General features: G+C 40.8%; 1 protein-coding gene across 2 annotated transcripts in view; it reads right to left on the bottom strand.

The window, feature by feature from the left end:
- Positions 1-25,052, bottom strand: part of tle2b (TLE family member 2, transcriptional corepressor b) — a 54,889-nt gene that overhangs the window by 19,310 nt on the left and 10,527 nt on the right. For both annotated transcript variants that reach the window (XM_067416005.1, XM_067416006.1), the window contains exons 4-7: positions 23,758-23,855; positions 22,258-22,321; positions 8,508-8,552; positions 867-929 (exon numbers count right to left, since the gene is read on the bottom strand). In XM_067416005.1, the coding sequence (XP_067272106.1) occupies positions 867-929; positions 8,508-8,552; positions 22,258-22,321; positions 23,758-23,855 (270 nt within the window). The remainder of the gene's footprint in view (positions 1-866; positions 930-8,507; positions 8,553-22,257; positions 22,322-23,757; positions 23,856-25,052) is intronic.

Consider the following 25,052-nt stretch of genomic DNA (forward strand, 5'->3'; position numbering starts at 1 on the left):
GCTTTTGAATATGTTGGGATACAAAACAAACCATTCCTGCCTTAGCCATTCTTGCTAACGCAACAAAGAGCAGCCAGAAAAGACAGCCGAATCTCTTGAGCTTCGCCTTCTACCCTTCATATGAACTGAAACAAACAAGCAACGTGTGTCTGTACGGGGCCGGTAATTTGCTTATTGTCCCTGAGAACTTTTTGACTATAATTTGATGTTTTGGCTCATTAACGTGAAGTGAGTCATCGTTTGATTTCAGATCCCGGACGAGCCCCCGATTGACATGGACCTCCCTAATCTAGGGTTGGAAATGCCAGTGACAAATACGTTAATAAATCGTTAATGACTATGTCCCATCTCCTGTCCCAGCTCACACGCAAACACCACAGAGCGAGAGTATATTCAAACAAAAGTACATTTTATTCACAAATAAATAAATAATAAGAAGTGTGGATCTTCAGGAGGGGCTCATGCCAAAATAATAAACCAAAGCGAATCTATAACCAATAGCATGGGTTTGGAACTGGACTACCTGCTGGTATCACTATAGTAGAGCTGCTAATAAAGCAAACAGCGATGCAGGGCTCAAGCTGAATTTGCAAAGCGAGCTCATCAAGCCATCACAGATGACTTTCGGTAACAGGACACGGCAGGAGTTTGCTGCTTCGTTAAAAAATGCGGGATATCAGCAATCCTTGTTTGGTTGGAGATGTGAGACGGGGTCGTTAAAATCTAGAAGCTGTCTGCTGTACTGAGGGTGAATCAGTCTGACGGGGAGGGGGGAGAGAACGTGTGTGTGTGTGTGTGTGTGTGTGTGCGTGCCTCTGGGAGAGGACCCCAGAACCCTGATGAGTTGTCAATCACTGTCACCGTACCTCCTGAGAGAGGAAAGGGATGATTTGAGCACAGATAGCACTGAGTCGCTTCACGATCTCCGCCTGAAAGAGAACACACACATACACACGCTCGATTAGAAGAGAAAACACTGACAGTGATAAACCTGTACAACTGCACTGGGCTCTCAATTCCCAAGCACACAAATGGCTTCAGCTTAGATTATATTCATGACAATGATGTCTCAGCAACAACAGATATGTGAGACAGGGAAAGAGAGTGACAGATAATAATGACATGAAGGCAATTTAGCTCTGCTGTGATGGAGGATGGAGGTTAATTGTAATTTTGTGGACATGAATGATAAAAATACTTTTCCGAACGCGCTATCAACCACCAAAGAAATGAGTTTAAAACACTCTTAAAACCCTAGAAAACTTAAGCAACTAGATCTGCACGATTAATCATTAAAAGCTTCCGATCTCGATTCAAACACCCATGCGATCTCATTCGTAAATGCTTCACCTGAGTCATTTGACAAAATCACACAAATTTGTGTTTGCGCTGCCACTGATCCAGAGAGAGCATTTGTCATGTGTATATATATATATATGAAGCAGCTTCAAAGCCCTTTCAAACACACAAATATCCATATTACAACAGAATTACTGGAATAAAAGTTTATAGTTTGGTTTACAACACTGATGTCTATAGAGATTAAATAACGATTGTAGGGGTGTCCCCGACTAAGGAATTACACATTTGAATCAGAATTGTCTAATCTTTCTATGGTCGACTGATAGTCGACTCATCTATGTGTGTGTGAATGGGTTGGGAGGGGCACGACACTGTCAGCAGAAGGGTAAAACTATTTTTATTTTCCTTTACACACTGCAGCAAAAACTTTTAATAAAGCAACCAAAACTGCCTGCCAACTGACAGACGAACTGACAATGGCTTTCTTATTTAGGTTTAAATAGCCTAAAAGGTAATGTGGTGGATAAACATTTGTTAGCCGAGATCGAAATACAGAACGTCACACAAATATATAAAATAACATTCTGATAAATAAACCTTAAAAAAAGACCTGCCTAGCGAGGAAAAGAACAGTTTGAGTGCGTTTACATGCACGTTCTTAAGCCGATTATGCCTTAAGGTGGTCGCACCCCGGACGCGAAGCTCAGCGGCCTGTATCTCACACCGGACGCTCACATTATATACGTGCAAACTCCATTTTGAATCGACTTCTGACAGAAGAGCTGCACGATGGGTGTATCTTGTAGCACAGAATGAAATCAGTATGTACATTGATGACATGAGGGAAATATAAATGTAATATAAAACTTGAAATGGCACTCTGTGGCGGGGCAGGATTTTAAACAACTTCCTGAGTCGCCGAGGACAGGAGCCACATGCCGCGCCGATGTGGGTACACCCGTTGAAAACGTGTTTGAATTTTAAAGACACGGCTGGCCGCGACGCAAAGCTCAGCGCCCTTAAAGGGGCCGCACACCGGATGCGAAGCTCAGCGCCGTGCCACGTCTCAAAAATATTGAGCACCCCTATATTGCCAAAATGGTATGATCCTCGTTTCATAACATCCGCGAAGATTCGATTGTTAGATCGGTGGTCGAATCCGCCTCCGCATATCGATGCATCGAATCTTCGACTATTCGGGGTCACCCCTAAACGATTGTATTGGTTACATCGTTACGGCACTAGGTGGCGATGTATCTGTTAAAAAATTTATGTCATTGAATTATTCATTTAAGAGATTCTTTCAAAAACGCTGTTTCATCCAGTAGTGAAACAAGTGAAGTATTTATAAGTGAGTCATTGAATCATTCTTTCAAGAAATTTGTTCAAAAACACTGATTCATCCAGTAATGTCACAAGTGAAGTATTTATGAGTGAGTAGTTGAATCATTCATTCATTCAAGAGATTCGTTCAACAACGCTGATTCATCTAGTAATGAAACAAGTGAAGTATTTATGAGTGAGTCGTTGAATCATTCATTCATTCAAGAGATTCGTTCAACAACGCTGATTCATCTAGTAATGAAACAAGTGAAGTATTTATGAGTGAGTCGTTGAATCATTCATTCATTCAAGAGATTTGTTCAACAACGCTAATTCATCTAGTAATGAAACAAGTGAAGTATTTATGAGTGAGTCGTTGAATCATTCATTCATTCAAGAGATTCGTTCAACAACGCTGATTCATCCAGTAATGAAACAAGTGAAAGATTTATGAGTAAATCGCAGTTTATTCATTTAAACTGATTTTTTAAACCCTTAAATACATACTTCAGGACACCCAATCAACCACCAAAACAGGCTAGCGACACCCTATCAACTAAATAGAAACACCCATAACATCTTCAAAATGCATTAAAAACCATTCATAACAACCTAGCAAACAAACAAAATAAATACAAAAGACCCTAAAAACACACTATCACCTACATAGCAATACTTTATTAACTACAAATCCTGGCAACCCCACAGTGATGCCCTAACAACCACCCAGCAACATCCTAGTAACCACCTAGATCAGAACACCCAAGCAATGTGCTAAAAAACATTTAGAACTTTTAGAAAAACACATCACAGAAACCCCCCATAGGACCATAACATTCAAAAAAGTACCCCGAAAACCCTAGCAATCACACAGAACATCCTAGAATCCACCTATTACACCTTAGTTACCACATAGCAACACCTTAGAATTAAGGCAGTGAGTTTTGCATGGGCAGGTGACACCTCTCTTCAGAAAATATTCAAAAGTCTAGGTTATGTGTGTGCCGAGTTCTATTCATTCTGCCAGTTCCCTGGGCTCTCTCTCTCTCTCTCTCTGTGTGTGTGTGTGTGTGTGTGTGTGTGTGTGTGTGTGTGTGTGTGTGTGTGTGTGTGTGTGTGTGTGTGTGTGTGTGTGTGTGTGTGTGTGTGTGTGTGTGTGTGTGTGTGTGTGTGTGTGTGTGTGTGTGAGTGAGTGAGTGAGTGAGTGAGTGAGTGAGTGAGTGAGTGAGTGAGTGAGTGAGTGAGTGAGTGAGTGAGAGAGAGAGAGAGAGAGAGAGAGAGAGAGAGAGAGAGAGAGAGAGAGAGAGAGAGAGAGAGAGAGAGAGAGAGAGAGAGAGAGAGAGAGAGAGAGAGAGAGAGAGAGAGAGAGGCTGAATAGCTTGAATAGTCTCAATCTCCCTGCAACAGCGCACACAAACACACACAGGTTTAATTATAGTCTCACTAAGAAAAACAACAGACAGGCGGACAAGCGTTTACACACGCTGCAACACATGAACAGTTAATTACTTTCTTTTACACACGCACACACACATGGACACGCACATGCACACACTCCTTTCAATACATTTTACAAGGTGCCATCCACCTTCATACTCCAGCTATTATCTTTTTCTGTCCTGTGATAAGGCTCTCAGATTCTCTCTGATCACACAATCACACACAATCACACACACAATCACACACACAATCACACACACACACACACACACACACACACACACACACACACACACGCGCACACACACACACACACTAATGGAGGAGTGTTTGCAGTGATGGAGGCACAGAATCACAGCAGACCTCTAAGTGCACTCTAATACCTACATGAGGAACAAAGCAAACCTGTTTTGTGGCTATTTAAATCTGCACATACCATAATATAGACTATTAAAGGCAGCATGAAACAGAAATTGCAATAATCTTTTTCTTTTCTATTATGACGTATATCCAAGTGCAACGGCTTCTGCAACAAGAAAAAAATTATGGCTTGATTTTGTCCATAGGGAAATGATTGGATAGTAGTTGTGGTGTGCTATAAGTCTATCTATCTATCTATCTATCTATCTATCTATCTATCTATCTATCTATCTATCTATCTATCTATCTATCTATCTATCTATCTATCTATCTATCTATCTATCTATCTATCTATCTATCTATCTGTCTGTCTGTCTGTCTGTCTGTCTGTCTGTCTGTCTGTCTGTCTGTCTGTCTGTCTGTCTGTCTGTCTGTCTGTCTGTCTGTCTGTCTGTCTCTGTCCCTCCTTTTAGGAGAATAGTTATTATTATCTGCAAATATTTTTATTACCTGGCAGAACACTTGTTACTCCTGCCACATGAGACTGCAGACGAGTGAACGGAAGCTTGTTCGCTTGTTTGCATTTTTGTTGGGGCACAGCGTAGCAGCGATGCTGAACATCTGCAGATCGTGCGCGCGCGTGTGCGCGAGTGAAACAGAGCTCATTTGTGTATAATGAGGTTGAGGGAGCGAGTGACGTAACTGGTTTGGAATGAAACTGAGTGTGTTTGAGAAAGAGAGAGCCAGCGAGAGTGCAGGAGGGAAATGAAGAAAAGGAGAAGGAAAACAAGACGTGTGTGCATGTTTGTGAGGAAGTCCCAGGGTGCCAACCTTTTAGCATAATGGCTTTGTCACTCGATCAAAAGGACCTGAGTAGGTGCAGATGCCCCGCTGCTTGTGTGTGCACATATATTTACCCAGAATTCACGTGAGTGTGTGAAAACATCTCCACATTTGCATGTTTTTTTTATTTATTTTTATGTGTGTGTTAAACAGTTATCACAGTTTTAGGCTGCCTGCCATAATTCTATACACTAAAGAATAGTGTATAATAAAGTAACTTATTCTGTTTTTACATATATGTTGTTTTTTTGCGATGAGAGTTGTGTCTGTGTGCATTTATAATTGTTTGTATCCACATGTGCAGGAATCTATCAATTTCCCTCCTCTGTGAGTGCTTCTCCCCGCACATTTAATTACCCATGAGCCTTTGCATGTGTGTAGGGTTTTGTGCATATATGTGTGCTTGTGTCCTCCTTTGTGTGTGTCTGATTTTCAGTGCTTTAGTGCTCTCCTTTCCTCCCTCGTTCTGTTTCTTTTCTTCCTTTTTCCGAATGGAAGGGCCATCAATCAGAGAGAAAGAGAGGGAGAGAGAGGAGAGGAGGGGGGTAAGAGGGGGATATTGGCGAAATGCCAGGGGAAGAGAGGCTGGCACACTGCCCAGAGAAAGAGAGCGAGCGAGAAAAGGAGATAGAGAGAGTGAGCAGGAGAGCGAGCCAAAAAGAGAGAAGGAGAATTTAAGAGAGAACAAGCACAGATAGAGGGAGACAGGGGGCGAAAGAGACACAGCGACTGAAAAAGAGAGAGAGCGCAGTGTGACAGATGAGGAGAAGAGAAAATGAGGGCTTTATTGAATACCTCGGTGCCTGTGACCACAATCAGTGATTAGAGCCTCATTGCTTAATATTTGCCTTTAAATGTTTGAAGAGAGAGAGAGAGAGAGTGAGAGAGAGAGAGAAAGTGGCTCCATTAGACACAAAAGGGGCAAACCTGCATCCGGGGGCATCACTTTAAAGGCGTGTGTGTGGCTTTATATTCTCTCTTTTTTATGGTTCTGCTAGGCTTTTTTTTCCTGTTTTGTCCTCTATTTCATCTCTCTCTCTCTCTCTCTCTCTCTCTCTCTCTCTCTCTCTCTCTCTCTCTCACATACACACACACACACCTTACTGCACTGGCTGCAATCATAATGCAAGAGCCATCAGAGTGACTGTTTCACACATATGAAGACAGATAGATGGATGGATGGATGGATGGATGGATGGATGGATGGATGGATGGATGGATGGATGGATGGATGGATGGATGGATGGATGGATGGATGGATGGATGGATGGATGGATGGATGGGTGGATGGGTGGATGTATGGATGGATGGATGGGTGGATGGGTGGATGGATATATGGATAGATAGATAGATAGATATACTGGGATTCAGTGAACACATGTATTCAGATGCAGTGAACTATGATTGAGATGCCATGTGCATACATCGCAGAGTACAGCTGAAAATAGTGTGGCAATTTCACACATCCCAGAATTCAGCAGCTCTCTCACACACACACACACACACACACCTGGTTCACCATCTTTGTGGGGACTCTCCATAGACATAATGGTTTTTATACCGTACAAACTGTACATTCTATCCCCCTACACTGCCTCTACCCCTAAACCTAGCCATCACAAGAACATTCTGCATTTTTACTTTCTCCAAAAAAACTCATCCTGTTGGATTTATTAGCCATGGCAAATCAGTTTGTTGAATATGAAAGCATTAGACCTGAAGCTCTGCCCACAGACACAAAATCACATGACCCGGCCCTAAACAGCCACACAAAAAAACAAAAACTAAAAGGTGGGTTGCTTCACATTTCAATCAGACAGTCTAATCCTGACAAAGCGGGTGATTCTTAACAAAACTTTATGCCAATACTCAAAGGTTTGTCTCTCTTCCCATGTCATTTTTCTCTATCTTTTCTTCCTCCATCACAGTCCATTCATCTGTGCCAGCTCACACAGAGACAGTGTATGATTACTCTCTTCTTCCTCAGATCGCTGAAGCTGGGAAAGACTGGTTTTGTGAAATCAGTCAGAGGAAGGGAAAGAGTCACACACAGCACTGTCTATTCTTACGGCAGATGTTCACAGACAGCACAATGCCCGTTTATGGATCTTATGATGCATATTGTCTAAAGAAATCGCAAGGAATTGATGTGTGTGTGTGTGTGATTATGAAGCATCATGCATGGATGATTATAACCCTCCCTTAAACCCTATTAAAACCATTTCATTGTACACACATGTGGGAATCCACTGAGAATGAACTGTGCCCACTGAGAATTTGGTTTATTTGCACTCACATGTGTATGTGGTTTCAGTAACTGATTCATTTGAATCAGGGAAGTAAAGAATTATGCAAATCAGGTATCAAATTGAACATAATGTGCATAGTCAAGTTCCATTTTTTAGATAGCCAGCATGCTCAGTTCCAAAAAACATCCATATCATAAGTGTAACGTTAGATCACATTAAATCAGATGTTTATAAACCGGATCCAAACCACATCTATATATCTTACAAGTGTAAACGGTCAGATCGCATAAAAATTACGGGTAAAACCACATCCATTTTTGTAACAACGATAAAGGTTCAGATCACATGAAATCAGATTTTTATAAACTGGTTTCAAACCACATTCACACATCGATCAGGCATAACATTATGATTGATTGTAGATCGATTGAGCATTGAGTTCATTTAGGCATCTGTGGGATGTGTTGAACAAACAAATCTGATCCATGGAGGCCCCATCTCACATCTTAAAGGATTTAAAAGATCTGCTGCTAACATCTTGGTGCCAGATACCACAGCACACCTTCAGAGTTCTAGTGGAGTCCATGCCTCGACGGGTCAGGGCTGCTTCGGCAGCAAAAGGGGGACCAACACAATATTAGGAATTATATTTTGTCATAATATTATGACTGATCGGTGTATATGTTACAAGGGTAAATGTTCAGATCACATGAAATCTGACATTTACAAACCGGATTCAAACCACATCTATATGTATTTCAAGTGTAAAGAGTTAGATTGTAATCATTCAGGACACCACACAGGCGCAATGTGATAATGTGTAATACGGAGCATAACTGCAAATCTATAAACAGCCTGTCCTAAGGATCTGATTTAATAAAACAAATTAGATTTGTGTGCAGTGTGAACAGAGAATAAAATGTTGTTTTCCAGTCCTAAAATACCACAGGCAAAACTGTTTAGTGCATTTGCCCCACAGGTTTATCTTACCTGTTTGTGCATCTCAATGTTGAGCCCGTAGGACATCTCGTAGTACTGTGGGAACACAAACGTGAAAGATCAATCAGCACAGTGATGAATTAAACAGCAGTGAATCATCATCAATCAAATTAAAACCTCAGCGGCATGACAGACACTAACGACTCGCTGAAACTACAGCAAGGCGAAGAGATTTTGAGCGTGTCAGCGTGTGGTTCTGCGCGTCTCTTTCAGCAGGAAGATGAGCAGCGATGCCAATGATGAAGATGAAACCTGACACAACTGCTCGCTTATTCTGCGTCTCTCTCAGTCTGTCTGTCACGCTCGCACACTCGATAACCGTCCTGAGTATCTCGATTTTCAAAAATCCTTTTTCCTCTTCTCCCCCCTTATCTCTGCCTTCTCCAAACGGCTCCCTCGTTACCGACCTTCCTTTATAATCCTCCACTCTCCTGCCCTTCTCCTCTATTATTCTGTAAACTCCATTTCCCATCCGTGGTGTGTGCCTGACCTCCTCTCTTCTATCAAACCTCTGTGGTTTAATCTCAGGATTAAAGTCTCATCATATCTAATGACAGCACCTGGAAACCCCAAAGGTGTCGATATGAGGTTAACAAGTGGAAAAATATTTCAAAGTATGGACACACCTACTCATTCTTTATTAGTGCTTGCAAAGTATCTATTAATTGTCCTAGTTCTTCTTAGCTTCGGCCTACTCGATCTGCACTGCTTCGTACTACGGGCACAAATAAAGTACAAGTAATATAAGTTGAGTAAAAAAAAAAAAAAATTGTTTTGCAAAGAGTCATGCATAGAAACAATTTTGTCTACAAAACTCATTCAAGCCTCCACATATAGACCTTTAAACCAAAGGATTTTGAAGATCATGAGAACCATAGATCCAGTCAAGCATGTCCAACTTTTTGACTGGCAGTTTAAATGAAGCATTTTAGACACATGTTGTGCTGTATTTAAATTTATTGCATTTCTCGTATTGATCGCTCCAGTGGGTGATGAATTTAGGATAAAGCGTGACAAAACAGCAGAACTATTTCTCCATCTATCTGGCCTGGCACACACACACACACACACACACACACACACACACACACACACACACACACACACACACACACACACACACACACACTAATATAAATCACGTTCGCCGGTTCTGCATGCTGATAGTGCAGCAGGGCCTTTGGAAACAGTTTCACTTTAAAAAGCTCTGCGGCATCCCAGAAGGCTATTCAGCAGCGCTCATATTACCACCGCTATGGCCAAAAAACGTCTCTGCATCATTCCAGACCAACATTAGTTCTCAGCATGTTTTGATGTAGAATCAATCTAAGAAGAAAACGCTGAGCGACGATTCAAATTCACACAAAAATGGGCGATATATCAGTCAGTTAATCGACCTGGCTGACATGATCGGCACCAATTGAATGGAAATGCCTACATTAAAGCCGGGCTCAGACTACAGGAGTTTATAAATCTTAACTGATTGTGAAATCTGGTTGCATCACTCACATTTTCCTTCAAATCACAAACTTGCACACACTACAAGATATTCTTAAGATTATCATGTCAGATTTAGCATCTCAGAGGAGGGAAGCAGGTGTAAACAAAATGCTGTGCCACGGCAACTTGCTGTAGACATTATATGAGGAGATTTTATAAAGGCAGTCATGTTGTTGCCACATTTTGACTAGCCGTTCCTCTGTCTCCGTTGTCCACCAGACATGTACATGTTTCGCGGTCGCCATTTTAAAAGTTTAGTCACTTCCGTCTCCTTGAGGACATCTATTGGCTATTGTGGAAGTAGACATAATCATAGTCATAATCATCCCAATTTAAAATCCTAAATATCAAACATGTTTGATACTGTCGGGCGGCCCTGATGTGTCCGCAAGCAGATCGGGAGGTTTAAGATTTTATCTTTAAACACCTTACATTACCTGAAAATCTGCACTGCACAATGGAACTGGCCGATGCCCTGGACGTGATTTTTTTGTCTCTGAGAATGTTGGGAGGGGTAAATCAGCCTGAAACTTCTGTAGTCTGAGCCTGGCTTAAGTGAGAATTCAAATTCACACAAACATGGGCGATATATCAGTCAATTAATCGACCTGGCTAAAATATCTGTAACAAGCCTGCAGCACACCTGTCAGAAACTGAAGCCTACGTGCCTTGATCGTCACCAGGTGGTTGGTCCCAGGTGTGTGCTCATAACCCCCTCCCCTCAGTGTTTTCTAATGGACGAGACAAGCTAAACAATCAAATTACACTTCAAAAGTTTTTCCTCAAAGTTGGTCTCTGTCATTTTAGGCAGTTTTTAAATCACAATTTAATTTCAACTGTTTGTTTTCTAAATAAGTTTAGTTTTAGTTAGGTATTTGATGCTATAAAAAACAGGGGGTGTGGCGTCATGATTGACAGTTTCTCTGAGTGAAGTTGTCACTGAGGCACCAACAGACTTTTTTCTGGATCTTCGGGAGCTTGGTAGCCTAGAATATAGATGCACCCTAGAGGCAGGAAATCTAATTTGCAGCGAGTGTCGTCTAGCAACTCTCCATAGACTTGCGAGCTGGAAAACCCAAACCGTGGTCAGGCAAATCACATTGTGTATAGTCGGTGGGCGGGCTTAACATAATGTTGAGTTGCGGAAGTTCCACGTGCTACTTGAAAAAAAAGAAGCTGGCGAACGGCGGTCTTTCGAATCGTCTTTGAGCAGAACTCTGGAAGACTTGGAGTTAAGCTTTTCTTTGAGAAAAGAACAAAGAACGGCACTGAAGTCATTCTTAAAAAGGGAAGATGTGTTTGGAGTTTTGCCGAACGGATATGGCTAAAGTTTAATCTATCAACTAGCTCCGCTTCACGTTGCTCTGGTTTGTTGTAGTGCTATCCTATTGTGTGCAGAGGGAGTTTGAAAGACAACCGTCTATCCCGCCCCTCAGATTGAGACCCATCAATGGTGAGTTCCCAGACCCGATGTGGGTCTGGCTTGTCAGGCTAGGAGATTGGAGCTTTAGCTTTAATTTTTACATTTCCATATCTGTTTATTACACACCAACATAATAAATTTTTCTGCATCTGCAAGAGTGTGGGCAGGCTTTTGAAATTGTGCCTTTACATCCTTCTCTCTACCGCACGATTCCGTTCCTGAGGTCACTACTGCACAGACTTTGTTGCAAATCTGCGCAAGATGTCAATGCCATTTTCAGACCTCCGGAGGATTCACTTTTCCTCAGCGGAAGCAAGTGAAGCGGTGTCATCCATATTTTTAGGGTCTATGATTGGATACAACTGAAATGTCTACATTAATGAACCCACACACTACAAGATAACTGTGCCGATTTTGGGTCCAATTCCCCCTTCCGACAATCCCAGGTAAAGTCCAGATTATTTTAATGGTTCTCCAGACTATCTTATCAGATTTTCTTGCAGAGTGTGATGTGTGTTGAGAGTGATTGAATGCTCGGAAGAATGTCGGAGCCACACCGATCTCATTTAACATCCAACAATCAGAAATCCTGTTGTGTGAGGGGAACCCCGAGGACAAACGTGCATGCACTTTTCCCCCCTCAAATTTTCCAAACACTATTATCGCCGTTTTTTCTTGCCTGTTGTCCGCCATGTTTGTTGACTCTAAAGTCATGTTTGACTGTGAGAGATCTGATTGTTTGGGAACCTGGTTGTTTGTGAAGAGGTGCTTTTCTATGGCAAGGAACTTCTATGTAGGGCTTGTTCAGACGGTGACAAGTCAGCGGTCTAAAGAAGAATCTTCAGTGGAATCGGCGTTTAGTGCCGCCTTATAAAAGCAGAGCACCAACCGCTATTCCGGCACTTGAACGTGTTGTTTTCATTGACTGTAAAAAAGAATGGATTCCCTCTCATATATTGTAGAAAAGCCGGCAATATCCCAAAATAGCGCTGACACGTTGATTCGGGAGCATAAAGTGGAGCCGCGATATCAAGAATCGGTTAGGACAGTTTACTGCAGAACAACTCATTATATCTGTGTGAAATAAACAATATGAAAATGTAGAAATTAAAGATTAGTGCTCCAGTTTCTGGAAATCCAGAGAAGTCTTGTCATTCCGAGAAGCTGTCAATCATGACGTCACACCCTCATTTTTATAGCATCAAATAACTAAGTAAAACCAACTTATTTGAAAAAAAAAATCAACACTTGAACTTACACCAGCGTGATAAAAATGACCTAAAATGACAGAAACCTTTAGGGAAAAAGCCAACCTTAACACAAAGCCAAACACTTTGTTTGAAGCAACAATGTTCTATCTAGAAGTTTGGTACCTACCCTATAGAAACCCTATAGCGACACGCTAGCAACTTTCCAAAACATTCTAGCATCATGGCCTTGAATAATACAGTGAAGCATGAGTCAGATGTGGCAACCTCGAACTACAGTCAGTCCAGTAGATAAACCTCAGTCCAGTTTAATTAAGCTGAAATAGTCAGCATGTTGTGTCTACAGTCTCCCTAAAGGAAATGTTGAATGACAGAGTGCCAGACAGGCAATCTAAGGACGGGACACCTGCAGCTCTTTTTCTCTTCAAAGCAGTTTAGTCTTTCAAGTTTGGCTTTATTAAGCAACCTTAAGCTTCCTCGGTTATGAAATTAGAGATAAAAGATGGTCAGACGGCCCGTGGCCAATGTAAGAGTGTTTGAGAGCAGTTGATAGACCTCTCACATGACCCAAAATGTCATTGGTCATTTGTTCTGCTAATGGGGACACAAGTTCTAGTCCAGACTGCTTCATATCCCTTTCTCTTCCGGTTCTTTCCAGTCAGTTCTCAATAATCTGAAAACGGCATTTTGTACTGTTGATGCAACACTCTCTGTCCGTGTCGCAGTTGTATTTTATACAGTCTTTGCACTTCTTCAGGTTGACCTATTTTCTATAGGATTTCTATGTTTATCCATTATACACTGCAGTCTTCACTGCAGGTTGTATTCTGTAAATTAAAGTAAAATTTAAATCTTCAGTCTAAAATCTTATCCTTTCAAATAAAAGCAAAATGTTTATTACAAAAAAAGTTGATATTGTGCTATAGAAGAATCTTTAAAAATATATATTGTCACAATTGAGAATTTGTTGAATACTGTATGCTTGTACGAGTGCTGTATGCTATCATTTTCTAAAAAAAAAAAAAACTGTGAAATTATAGCTAAATTAGAATGATTTTTTGTGTGTCAGGAGCAAATGTGTTTAGATGTTTAATTAAACAGTAGTTTTCTCCACAAAAACACATTTAAAACTTACGATAACAATATTTTTTATAAAAAGTTGGAAATTATACAGCAATCATGTAATTTTTTCAGCTATTTCTTTTTTTTGTGGTAAAAATTAAATCATTACATTTTTGATGAATGTAATGAATAAAAAAACATTTGCACTTGACAGAAACAATTATACGTTGCTAAAAACAAGTTTATCTCTTTGTGGCCACTGAAAATATTGGAAGGGTAAGAACAAATTTGATTTATTAGCAAACTAATCCTTAAAAATTACAAATAAACAACATTTTATTCTCTAATGAATAACTTCTGACACAGATAAAATTGTTTCTTAAAATAATGTTTGTTTGTTTTTTAGTGGTGGGGCCACTGAAAATAATGGCAGGACAAGAACACATATGAATTATTAACTAAATAAATAAATAACGTGTGTTGCAGATGCAGTAGCCTACTCGACTCGTTTACATAGCATGCTTGTGTGTTTAAGCTCATATCTGAAGGTGTGTGAGTTTCACCCTGACATGATGTTGTGTTTTGTGATTGTGTTGTTATTCTGGATATCGCTGGGATTGTGATATGCTTTTGGCTCATAATGGCTTAATGTTCTTGCGTTCGCTCGCTGCGGCTCATTGTTATATAAGCTCTCTCATGTTATGTGCATTCTCATTCAACACTGTGATTGTGTGTGTGTGTGTAATCCCCTGAGTCTATGTATGTGTGTGTATGTGTGTGTTGTCTGGAGCAGATTGCGCGCGGCATGTGGCGGATGTAGCGGGGCTCAGTGCGGCGGAGGTTCAACAAAGCCTCTCCTCCTGCCGCAGCCGTGGTGTGTGTGTGCATGTGTTTCTGTTTGCAGTGCATGTGTGTGTATTAGTCCTCGCCTTTCTAATGAGAGGCAAGATGTACTGGGTGTCCCCTAGTTCAACCCGGCAGCTGTTTGCCATCCGTCGCTTGTACACATATCCTGCTGTGTCGCAGGACACTCGGCTTTTGCCGAAATCTCTGTAGATGTCTGCGTGTGACTGTCCACTCCGCTGTACTGGATGCAGCTGGGATCTTCTAAGCTCAGACACATTGATTGGCTCACTCTGATCCAGTAACACTAGACAGGCAACATTGATGAGATATAATTTCCATTGGGCTGTACTCTCAGGATCAGTACATCAGCCATGACCCCATTTACACCAAACAGCCCAATTAGAATTGACTAATATAAATATAGCCACCCTCACTCTGCAGGGTTAAAAAAGCTCCAGGAAATATTAAATATATTTGCATTTCCAGAAAGAAATACTAGTTTATGATGAAAAACAGAATTTTAGGTTTAGGGTATGTCTACACGACAACGATGTATTAAAAAGGGAAACGTTTTTTCTTCGCATTTTTGAAGTTTCGCGTATTTTTTTACAGTCTATGGTACAAACCCCTTCACATGGATCTGGGAAAAGACTGAAAAAGCTCTATTATTTATGCCGGGCCAGTAGATGGCGAAGTCACTTTGTAAAGTAACTACGCGCCTATATAGTCCGAACACATAATACACATGACAGCACCGTTTTAACAAATTCACATAACACTGGTTGTTTTTTTTCAGCCCACCCAAATTGTCCTTTTAGAGAACGACCAAATGCATAAAAAAGTTTTCCATTTTTAGTTGTCGTGTAACTAACGTGGTACATTGTGTCATTTAAATGGCCCATTCTTAGGATTTCAATATGTAACTGAATGCAGGAAGAAGACCAATCATCACTGTCAGTTAGATTTTCGGTGCATTCACGTCACATCAAAATTTCCTTAATTACGAGATTCTAACTTGTAAAAGGCATTCACATCTTCATATAAACATTTTTCTTCTGTCAAATGAACAATTGAACAAATGATTTAAGTGGTTCCGATAATATATTTTATATTCTCCAATCTCCTTCATTGTATTAACTCATTTTTACTTAAAGTTACTTGCTTTTTTAAAAGTTAAACCAACAATATTTTTTACAGTGTAGTTAAGCAGTTGTTTTGCTTAAGTTTGCCTATTTTTTATTTTAATAATTCCTATAAGTTACTTTTAAAAGATTAATAAAAATTACAGTAAATATGACATGCGGGGAACGCAAGATGTAAATGCTGAGCATTCCACCTGTGAAGGTCTATGCCAGATTTTTAGACTATAACCTTAAAGGAATAGTTTGAGAAAATTGTCACACATCATTTACTCACTCTAATGTCATCCGTGTCAAAATAAATATGTTTTTAAATGTTTTGTCTATACAATGAAATTCAATGTGGTCCAAATTGATTAGACCCCACTGACTCTCACTGTAATGCCAAAAACCTTTTTTAAATGTAATCTTCTGTGTTTTACTGAAGAGAGAAATTCATTCAGGTTTTGAACGACATGAGGGTGAGTAAATGATGACAGAACCATGATAAGTTGAGTATTAAGACATTCATCGTCTTCTAAAGCCAAGACATCAGCCACAGAAAAAGCTGTATCATAAATTATTTCATTACACTTCCTTTTTTCCCCAGACAATAAAGTGACATTATATGAAAGCCACAACTGTCGTTAGTGACAGCGCTGTTGGCGGCTATTCTTGAATCCGAGACTGAATTACGAGTTACCTGGCAAGTTTCCTGACAGACGGGGGAAAATTGTGAGTGCGTTATCAGCCACACAAAACCAGAGCCGTGATTCATAGACTGCCAATTCATATCAGTGCAATTATAGATGAAGCAAATTGCAGAATGCCAGTTGATCAAATTGAATTTTAAATTGAATAAAACCTTGAATAATTAGATAAGTATGGGGAGTATGGCAAATTTCGAAAAAGGAACACTATTAACTGAAATGCAAACAGTAATTATTGTGTACATTAACACTATAATAAAATCTCCCATTTGATATACACTATATTGGGCGGCAGTGGCTCAGTGGTTCATGTAGGTTGTCTACAAACCAGAAGGTTGGTGGTTCGATCCCCGGTTCCACCTGACCAAGTGTCGAGGTTTCCATGAGTAAGACACCTAACCCCAGCTGCTCCCGACGGGCTGGATGGCGCCTTACATGGCTGACATCGCCGTCGGTGTATGAATGGGTGAATGTGAGGCAAAAATGTAAAGCGCTTTGGATAAAGTTTTGGGACGACGGCCTTTAAATGCACATGAACTTTAATGACATCCCATTCTTAATCCATAGGGTTTAATATTTGCCCATCCTTTGCAGCTATAACAGCTTTAACTCTTCTGGGAAGGCATTCCACCAGGTTTAGGAGTGTGTTTATGGCAATTTTTGGCTATTCTTCTAGAAGGGATTTGGTCTGGCTCCGCTCTAATTCATCTCAAAGGTGTTCTATCTGGTTGAGGTCAGGACTCTGCCAGTGAAGCTCCACACCAAACTAACTCATCCATGTCTTTATGGACCTTGTTTTGTGCAGGAAAGGGCCATCCCCAAACTGTTCCCACAAAGTTGGGAGCATGAAATTGTCCAAAATGTCTAGGTATGCTGAAGCATTAAGAGTTCCTTCAACTGGAACTAAGAGGCCAAGCCAAACCCCTACAAAAAACAAACAAACACCATATCCCCCCCTCCAGCAAACTTACACTCGCAGTCAGGCAAGTACCGTTATCCTGGCAACCACCAATCCAAGACTCGTCTTGCAAGACAGAGAAGCGTGATTCGTCATTCCAGAGAACATATCTCCAATGCTCTAGAGTCCAGTGGCGGTTTGCTTTACACCACTGCATTCGACGCTTTGCATTGGTCATGTGCGGCTTGAAGAAGCTGCTCGGCCATGGAAACCCATTCCATGAAGCTCTCTAATCTGAAAGCCACACAAAGTTTGGAGGTCTGTATCTATTGACTCTGCAGAAAGTGTGCTGCGCTGACCCTGACACCTGAATTTAAAGGTCCCGTTCTTTGCCTGTTTTCGAAGCTTTGATTATGTTTACAGTGTGCAATTTAACATGAGTTCATGTTTCGCGTGTAAAAAAAACACGCAATTTTTTTCACACAATTTACTTATCTGTACAGCGCCGTTTCCTCTGTCCTAAAAACGGCCTGATGATTTCCTTGTTCTATGAAGTCCCTCCTTCAGTAACACGTAACGAGTTCTGATTGGGCCAGCGCTTCCCGTGTTGTGATTGGACAGCAGCTTAGCGCACTTTGCCCAGAAAGGTCCCGCCTCTTACCATAACGGGGAGATGCAAGCGCTGAATGCGCGCTCTTCTCCACGTGGGAGAGCAACAAGACCACGCCCCCTTTTTTGCGTGTTCTTGTGGGCGGAGGGTTAGTCAACAAACGGTTCTAGTGACGTCATTACATCCCTGCACTTCCTGCTGTAGTCCAAACCGTCCGTTCGCTGTAGGCTTTGAAAGGGAACTTCTGTTAAATAAAATATCTCGCTTGGCATTGAACTTTGAGCTTTATAATTTTACAGGAATTATTTATGCTCCAACAGCAACATTACACACTAACTAAAGTTTGAAAGATGGAATCGCGAAGAACGGGACCTTTAATGATTTGGTGGGGTGTCCCAATACTTTTGGCAATATAGTGTATGCATATAATGTCTCAATTATTTTTCCTAAAACGCATGGAGTTTACATGGAGACTTTCTCCTGTTGGTAAAAAAAATTCTGATAAAAAAGACCCTAGTAATCTAGAAGACACTGAGAAGAGATCTATAACCAGGGCTGTTACATCATCAGTAATATGTTCACATCTAGCCCTGGATGTGTTTTTGCTCCTCACCTTTTAACGAGAATGCATAGAGAGGCGACTAGTGCGAACTTGAGACAGCCAGATATCTCAGAATGCATCTTGCACCAACCAGCAAGCGTCAATGACGGAGGAGAAAACTGTCTAGCTTTAGGCAAGTATGTAGTTGTTTAAAGCTCAAATCTATGGTTTATTTATAAAGATAGTGACCATTTGAAAATTTCCTTAGCCGTTTTCAGGGTTGCAAGATCCAGGGTATCACCAGACGCTCAAGAACCTTGGCGAAAGCAGCCTTACCTCGGCAAGACCTTCTAACATTTGCTGGTGGCTCTGATGTCACTATAATGGTTAAATATGAGCTATAATATGTCTTGCATATATAACAACTAATCTTTGGTCTTGGGAATCTATTATTTGTTCCAGGAGTAGCTAGAGAAAGCTGAGTGATGTTATCAAGTAAATCGTAGTTCCATTTGTAAAATTACTGGACTTTCGTCCTCGGGAGTTTGTACTCCTGAATCGAACTCGGCCAGTCCATGCTTAGTATTAAGAAGCACTTAATGAAAGCGCAGTGGAACACACTAAATTTGAAGTGACGTAGATGTGTAGTGACGTAGACTCAGATAGAGTGGAATTCTGCAAGGGGTGTGTAAACCTTTGAGCAAAACTGTATGGCTATCATCATACAGGTATATAGCAAAACCCCTAATCTCAACAATGTGCTCAGATTTGCCAAGATACTAAAGTAAAATTAGACATAAAAGGTCTCAAATGGTGCAAAGATCTCAATATGAACTCAAACATTTCTCCTCAAAATGATCTGAGCTCTGCAATGCACACTTATGTTATAGCTCTATACTCTTACTACGTCAGCAATTGTCTGAAAATTGATTGATACATAAAAAAATGACAACAGCAAAGTTTTTGTGAGCTATAAAAGAGAATAAAATGTTCCTCTAGGTTGTTTCAAGTCCCACCCAAACTCACAATCAAGCTTTGTGTGGCTAGATGAGAATGTTTCAAGCATTACAGTTCAAAGCGAAACTAAAAAAGTAAATTAAGTTTAAAAAAAAAACGTTGCAGAAAATTGCTTTGAAAAATACTTTTGCAATTAGCTTTCTAATAGAGCAGAAATTGTGCACCATAGCTTTAAATGATAGTTTAAAGTGAAAAGGTAAATCAATGGATTGCACTGCTACTGCTGTTTGCTTTATTTGAATTGTTTGGTTTGGAAATATCACCTTATTATCTTATTTCTCATTACAGGGCATTAACAAGTATAAAAATCTCTTAAAATAGGAGCAATCCATTAGTATTATTTTTTTGTTTCTTAAATTACTCTGCAGTCTTTATTTCTCCTCTTATTTTCACACACATGGCTGCACTCAAATGTTTAGCTTACTAAGGAGTAATCATTTTCAAATGCGTCTTATCCTTTCTGCTTTCCTGGTTTTCCCCTTTTCTCTTCATCTTTCTTCTGTTTTTCTTTCTCTGCCCTCATCTTCTCTTCGTCTTACTGTCTCCCGCTGAGTCTTTATACTGTCTCTCTCACTCTGTCAGTTCTTCTCCTCTTCATCTTCTCTATCAGCCTTTATCTTCCCCTCCTCTTTCTTATTTTTTACTGCTGTGTTTCAATCACCGCTCTCTCTCTCACTCACTCTTTTACTGTCCTCGTTCATCTTTGCTGCTGATCTGTCCTTATGTTCTCTCTCTCTGGCGTGAGGGCAATCTGTGACAGTAATGTTCAGAAGTGAGCAGAGAGCATCAGACGGATGAGTTGAGGCGGGGGTGTTACTGCAAAAGCAGCGCATTAGCCCCCTCGTTCGCTCCATCTTTCTATCCTCGGACGCCCCAGGGTCTGTATTACACATAACGGTCACAGAGTGACCATGTAGACGGAGTCTCATTAAAGGCTAGATCATGATGGCGCATCAGCAGACACACACAAATACTGCAATCCACAATCTGACACTGACGTCCTGAAGCCGATTCGTACCTATGTCTTAACAGCACATACACATATATAGTTGCTAAAACTGCAGCTCTTGTGGGGTATTCCTGGTCTGCAGTGGTCAGTGTCTATCAAAAGTGGTCCAAGGAAGGAACAGTGGTGAACTGTCGACAGGGTCATGGGTGGCCATGGCTCATTGATGCACGTGAGGAGCTAAGGCTGACCCGTGTGGTTCGAGCAAACAGATGACCTACTGCAGCTCAAATTGCTCAAGAAGTCAATGCTGGTTCTGATAGAAAGGTGTTTGAATACACAGTGCATCGCAGCTTGTTATGTATGGGGCTGCATAGCTGCAGACCAGTCAGGGTGCCCATGCTGACCCCTGTCCACCGCCGAAAGAGCCAACAGTGGGCATGTGAACATCAGAACAGAACCACAGAACAATGAAAGAAAGGGAGCCTAGTCTGATGAATCACGTTTTCTTTTACATCATGTGGATGGCCAGGTGCGTGTGCATTGCTTACCTGGGGAACACATGGCACCAGGATGCACTATGGGAAGAAGGTAAGCTGGCGGAGGCAGTGTGATGCTTTGGGATACTTCTGCTGGGATCCCTTGGGTTCTGCCATCCATGTGGATGTTACTTTGACACATACCACCAACCTAAGCATGGTTGCAGACCATGTACATCCTTCCTTTTAGCAGCATAATATGCCCTGCCACAAACCAAAAATGGTTCAGAAATGGTTTGAGGAGCAAAACAACGAGTTTGAGGTGTTGATTTGGCCTCCAAATTCCCAAGATCTCAATCCAATCGAGCATCTGTGGGATGTGCTGAACAAACATGTCTGATCCATGGAGGCCCACCTCACAACTTATTAGACTTAAAGGATCTGCTGCTAATATAGATACAGCAGCACACCTTCAGGGGTCTAGTGGAGTCCATTCCTCGATGAATCAGGGCTGCTTTGGCAGCTAAAGGGCGACCAACACAATATTAGGGAGGTGATTATAATAGTACCCCTGATTTATATATATAAAGGAACATATTAAAATCTTAAAGCATATTTTTTAAATATCCCCTTTATGAATAAGGTCTCAACTCAAAAACGTTTTGAAATAATTTTTGGGGAGTTTTACTTTGTTAGATAAATAGAGGAGAAAGAGATAATAAGACCTTCAGCATTACTCAAAATATGTGTGAGCGCCAACTACCGCACCATGGCACCAAACAAGGTTTTAAACGCTTGAATATCATCCAATTCACTGTCTCTGTTGCTTTTGTTAGCCAGGAGGCTAACGCACCACACAAATGAGCTCTGAAAACTATTTCATGCCCATCAACATATAAATCATTCACTAAAGAGAGACAAGAAGAACACGCAGTCCTCTGTTTAGTCATCAAAGCGCACAGAGAGAAAAATGTGGTAAACTACAAATGCATTAAAATATAAGGGAAGGCTGTTGGAACAAGTCTTAGTCTACATGGCAGGTCTAGCAGGCTAAATATATCCTTCTCGGTTATCTGCTTTCTGCAAGCACCGAATTGCCGTTCCCTCTCATTATTTACATGTCTGTGCTTGCGATCTTTGTTTCTCTCTTTTGCTTTTCTCTCTTCATTCCATCCTCCTCTCTTTCTGGCTCTTTCATATCACCCTTTTTCTCCCTCTCGCTTTTTCATCTCCCCAACCCCTATCGTCATGTCCTCAGGTTAACCAAACACCCCCTAACATGAAATCAAACGCAATCTCTCTTTTTAAATAAAGACAGGCTTTTATGCTGAATTTACTGGAGCGTACAGCAGATCTGACGATATGAGAGTTGATCAAGCTCACCATGATATAGTGTCGCTGCATCTCTGTCTTCTCGCTGGCCAATTTTTCACACTCCAGCTTGAGACTGAAAAATACACAAAAAATATGAATGAAAAAGGCAGTACAACGGTGTTTCGATGTTAATTTAATGCTAAAAATCAGAAACCAAGTCTGGCATCACACTCACTTCCCTGAAAGAGCTGTTCACATGCTGACACAATGCAGACAGTTACTTAATCAGAATAATCCACTTAAAGGAATCAGAACGAACCAATTTACTTACAGGAATCAAAACAATCTGAATCACGTAAATTAATCCGAATGATCTAACTCACTCAAATAAATCAAAACAAATTCTGTCAGGATCACTATCGTCAAAGATGATTGACAATTAGCAACATACGTATGGTTCTGTTCTGGGCAAGAACTCCTGCCCATCCATGCAGCCTAGCATTGATAAGAGTAGGGAGAGCAGTTGGAAACAGAACAGAACCGGCACACATTTGTTGCAGATATATCTAATGTTCAATATTATAATTTACAATGTAATTCGGGAAATTAGTCTGATTCGAAGGGGAATCAGAAGATCAAATCCTGACTTCTGGAGGATCAAATTTTGAATCGCCGACCGGTCCAGATATTTAGCATGGCAAATATCTCATGGGCTTTGGTGATTCTCTCAGGTCACGTGTTTGATCATTCACACTGCGCGATTGTCATTTACATGGACTAGCACCGATTTGCCTATGATTTAGGGCATTTGTCTAGCCTAGAAATCTAGACGCACCCTAGCGGCAGCAAATCCAATCTGCCCGCGAGTGTCGTCTAGCAACTTTCAATACCCTTCTGAGCTGTATTCGCCAAACTCTTGCCGGGCCAATCACATCATGTATAGAGTCGGTGGGCGGGACTGAAGTCATTCTTAAAAAGGGAAGATGTGTTCGGAGTTTTGCCGACCGGATACGGCGAATGTTTAATCTATCAACAAGCTCTGCTTCACCTTCGTTGCTCTGGTTGGTGGTAGCGCTATTCTGTCGCGTGCAGAGGGAGTTTGAAAGACAACCGTTTATCCCGCCCCTCGGATTGAGCCCTGTCAATGGTGAGTTTCTAGACCAAACATCTTGATGTGGATCTGGCTTGTCAGGCTAGCATTTGTCTGCAATTTCGCAAAACCTGTCGGCGAGTCAAAATCTGGCCTAAAACCATGCAGTGTGAACTTGTCATTAATTGATAGGTGTGTGTACGACTTGAAACGGCAATGCACAGACCAATGTATGTATGATCAAAGTACCACCAGAGAGACTCGAAATAAGAAGCCGTGCGGTCTCTAATCACTCTCACAGTTCTTTGATACATCAGAATAATCCAATTCACTTAAAGGAATCAGAACAAACCACTTTGTCCCCAACATGAAAATCTTGATGCCACACTGTTGTGTACAATATAGTAGCATTACTTCAAAGCATCCATCCAGCCAGTTATTAGCCTGTGGAAGAGGTAAATCATCATCTACAATCTCACCTGTGGTACTGAGCCTGAAGGAACTGGAACTCCTCTTTAATGCGGTCCAGAGTCTCCAGCACAGTGAATTTAAATGACTGTCCAGGCTGCAGAGGTACCTAAGGAAAGAGAGAGAGAGAGAGAGAGAGAAAGACATTTATCAGTAAACAGCAATCACTCTACGCTTCAGGATTGGACAGGATAAATTCATTTATCAAAAGTGACTCATTGAAATACAACTGAAAATGTGCTCCCACCACATTATCTTTGACCTTGGCCTCACTACAAACACTACATACATTTTTAGTGAGGGAGGAGAGAAAATTTGATAACAGTAGCATTTCTATTGAGTCGTGGTAACCCTCATTCTGCAAAGCTCTCACAAGATTTAACCCAAACTCTTGGTAGCCACAAATGCGCTTCCTAATCTCAAGAACAAATCATTAATCTGAGATAAGCAGCTATGAGTCCTATGGATTTGGTCCTGTCAGATATTTAAAATTCAATTTCTCCTTCTAAAAAAAACACCCAGCAAGTTGACTACTTCATTAATACAATTTTTAAAAATGCATTTCTTCCTTATATAAAAAATATAATATTAATGCCGACAGTTCACTTAAATGATTCTGAATTAACCATTTAACTTACATTAATCAGATCATGAACCAGTGTAGTCCGATTGTTGAACAATTAAGTGAATCTTCGTAGTGAATCAAAATTTAGTCTAATTTCAGAAAGACAGACTCTTCTAAGTCGGTTCTTTTCAGTGAATAAAAAAACACACACAAAAAAAACAGAGTGACCCAGTATATTTGGAATTTTGAATGACCAAATTATAAACCAAAAACAAACCACTCAAACTGAAATAGCGACTCTCAAGAGTTCTTTTAAGTTAACCGAACGGAAAAAGAGAGCAGGCGGCTGTATCTGAAATGTCTAATGACCTACTATATAGAAGCCGAAAACAGCACAAGAAGTATATCTGAATTTGCGATATACAAAAAACAATAAAGTACTGGGATGATTTACTACTTCCAGTGAGATTCTAAAGTATGCATCTGATGGACACTTAACTATCCCATGAGGCCACTGGAGAGGAGTTGTGAATGTCAGAGAAGCAACTCAACTGACTCAGTAAATCATATGACAACATGGTGGATGTATACATCCGACTTTCACTCACACTACAAATATTCATACAAGAATATAGCTAAAGAGTTTAGATAGTTTGATTCCTGAATGAATGACTCTTCTGAGCAGTTATTTTTACTGAATCAGAAAGACTAATAAATCAATTGAGCCGGTCCAAAGACCCG

This window comes from Pseudorasbora parva, chromosome 14, assembly GCF_024679245.1.
Source record: "Pseudorasbora parva isolate DD20220531a chromosome 14, ASM2467924v1, whole genome shotgun sequence".
In the NCBI taxonomy this organism is placed as follows: Eukaryota; Metazoa; Chordata; class Actinopteri; order Cypriniformes; family Gobionidae; genus Pseudorasbora; species Pseudorasbora parva.